Source organism: Limulus polyphemus, unplaced genomic scaffold (genome assembly GCF_000517525.1).
Source record: "Limulus polyphemus unplaced genomic scaffold, Limulus_polyphemus-2.1.2 Scaffold1992, whole genome shotgun sequence".
In the NCBI taxonomy this organism is placed as follows: Eukaryota; Metazoa; Arthropoda; class Merostomata; order Xiphosura; family Limulidae; genus Limulus; species Limulus polyphemus.
In genome coordinates this window covers 145,477-147,911 of record NW_013667602.1, presented here as the reverse complement: position 1 = coordinate 147,911, position 2,435 = coordinate 145,477, and the positions used below count along the sequence as shown (strand labels likewise).

The 2,435-nt window shown below is 38.2% G+C and overlaps 1 protein-coding gene across 1 annotated transcript; it reads right to left on the bottom strand.

Moving 5' to 3' along the window:
* Positions 1-301: 301 nt before the first annotated feature.
* On the bottom strand, positions 302-2,336 carry LOC111087305 (protein FAM200B-like). Its single transcript, XM_022393511.1, has 2 exons — positions 1,937-2,336; positions 302-384 (listed from the first exon to the last, which is right to left on the bottom strand). The coding sequence occupies exons 1-2, from the start codon at positions 2,334-2,336 to the stop codon at positions 302-304; spliced, it is 483 nt and encodes a 160-aa protein (XP_022249219.1).
* Positions 2,337-2,435: the final 99 nt, after the last annotated feature.

The following is a 2,435-nucleotide window of genomic DNA, read 5'->3' as shown; positions in this document are numbered from 1 at the left end:
TTTTCAGGGAAGTTAATTATTGTCTTCTTATTCAATTCTTAGCACACCTTAATTCTTTGTTTCAGATGGAAAAACCGGTCCTTTGGATAAGTTCATAAAGAGAAGACATAAAACTCAGAGAAGCATCAAATTTAGAATTACAAAGAAAAATTTATTGTGAGTACATCATTTGGAATGAGATAATGCAATGAGATGATACAATGAAATTCGACAAATTCGAGGCCTTTACACTTTTCAGTGACCTATGACTAAGCGCTATAGTCTAAGTTCAGTCAAACTTTTTGTCGGGGGCTGACTAGATTCAGGTAAACCTAGAGACGTTGTGGACCGGCAATTTGTACTCCGGGGACCGGTACCGGTCCGTCGGACCAGCTTTGAGAAACACTGTGTTAGAGTATTTATCTTATTTATAAATTATTTATTAAGATTATTTGCTAAATTTGTAATACTTATGTTTATACTCATAAAGTTTCATTTTATTTTCTCATCAAGTGATTCTTCATTAAGGTGATTATCTATTAATTCATTAAGGTATTTACAAGCTTCTTTCATATTATCCTGAATATGAGCAAACTTTTCCATGTAGTAATTCTTTTTAGCCCTTCCTATAAAGCATCGTCCTCCGGTGGTACAGCAGTAAGTCTTTACAACACTAAAATCAGTGGTTCGATTCCCTTCGGTTGACACAGCAAGTGGCCCGGCATGGCCAGGTGGTTAGGGCGCTCGACTCGCAATCTGAGGGTCGCGGGTTCGAATCCCCGTCCCACCAAACATGCTCGCCTTTTCAGCCGTAGGGGCGTTATAATGTGACGGTCAATCCCACTATTCGTTGGTAAAAGAGTAGCCTAAGAGTTGGCGGTGGGTGGCGATGACTAGCCGCCTTCCCTCTAGTCTTACACTGCTAAATTAGGAACGGCTAGCGCAGATAGCCCTCGTGTAGCTTTGCGTGAAATTCAAAAAACAAACAGACACAGCAAGCCCGATGTGGCTTTGCTATAAGGAAACACACACACATAAAGCATCGTATATAATTTCTTTTTTGCTTTGTAATTTGCTTTATTATTTCATTCTTCTGACGTTTATACTTACACCAGAAATTATATTTTTCTCTTATTAAATCTAAAATATCAGAATTTATTTAAGATTTATTTTGTGTAATCACCCCTTTTTTATTTTAATTTCAAACATATTTTTCCATCAATTTTATTTAACACACTTATCAATTTTTATACCTCGGTATCTTTTAGACTTAACAATTCTTCACAATTATAATCACTAAAACATTATCTATATCCTTTTTCATAGTTTTTTTATTGTCTTTATTCCGCTTTCTAAGTTTACCAATATCATCCAAAAACCTGTTTGTTTGTTTTGAATTTCGCGCAAAGCTACACGAGGGCTATCTGCGCTAGCTGTCCCTAATTTAGCATTATACGACTAGAGGGAAGGCATCTAATCATCACCACCAACTGCCTACTCTTTTGCTATTCTTTTACCAACGAATAATGGGATTGACCATCACATTATAACGCCCCCACAGCTGAAAGGGCGAGCATGTTTGGTGGGACGGGAATTCGAACCCGCGACCCTCAGATTGCGAGTTCAGTGGCCTAACCACCTGGCCATGCCGGGCCTCCTATAACCTCATATTTTTTTCTTAATCATATCTGATTGTCCCCCAGTGGCACAGCGGTATGTCCGTGAACTTACAACGCTAGAATATGGGTTTCGATACCCGTGGTAGGCAGAGCACAAATAGCCCATTGTGTAGCTTTCTATCCATTGAGACATTTCATCGATCCTACGCGTGACCTGACCGTGTTATTAGAAATAGGAATTGTTTCAATTTCTTGTTCACTCTTATCACCAAAGAAAACTTTAACTGTATCTTTTATAGCTGGAATAACTAAAGTCTCTCCAATTGTATGTGGCTTACCAGCTTTCGCGATTCTCAAACTGATCAGGTAGAACACGTACAAAGATTTTTCATTAACTTTGGTGTAACGTTGCATAACGCTCTGTCCTGTCTTCAACTTGCTTAGCATCCTTTCAAAAAATTCGAGGGGTTTGTCTTTCAACTCGGGATGCTTCGTCTCACTATGGTGACACAATTTGTTTGGGCGCATGCTCTCGTTTGCAAGTTGATCACAACAAATAATACATCGTGGTTGTGGATCTTCTTCATCTCCATTCCATGTAAATCCCGTTTCTAAGTACTTGGAATCATACTTTCTCACCACTTTTCTTCGTTTTGATTGACCTGACTTTTCTTCATTTTGATTCACTGAAGACTCATTGTCATCAACTTCAACTGACTTCTTTAACCATTTATCCATTACACGAAGGGCTGAGTAAATTCGAAAAAAAATCGGTTTCAAAATCTGAAGTAAAACAGACAATTTCGACTTGTCACTCGACTTGACACAATTAAAACA

What these genes read in the sequence shown, in the direction of transcription:
- LOC111087305 (XM_022393511.1), bottom strand. Translation starts at nt 2,336, where the DNA reads ATGGATAAATGGTTAAAGAAGTCAGTTGAAGTTGATGACAATGAGTCT. An exon ending in TTTGAGAATCGCGAAAGCTG is followed by an intron (nt 385 to 1,936) that starts GTAAGCCACATA and finishes ACTCTAACACAG; the next exon opens with TGTTTCTCAAAGCTGGTCCG.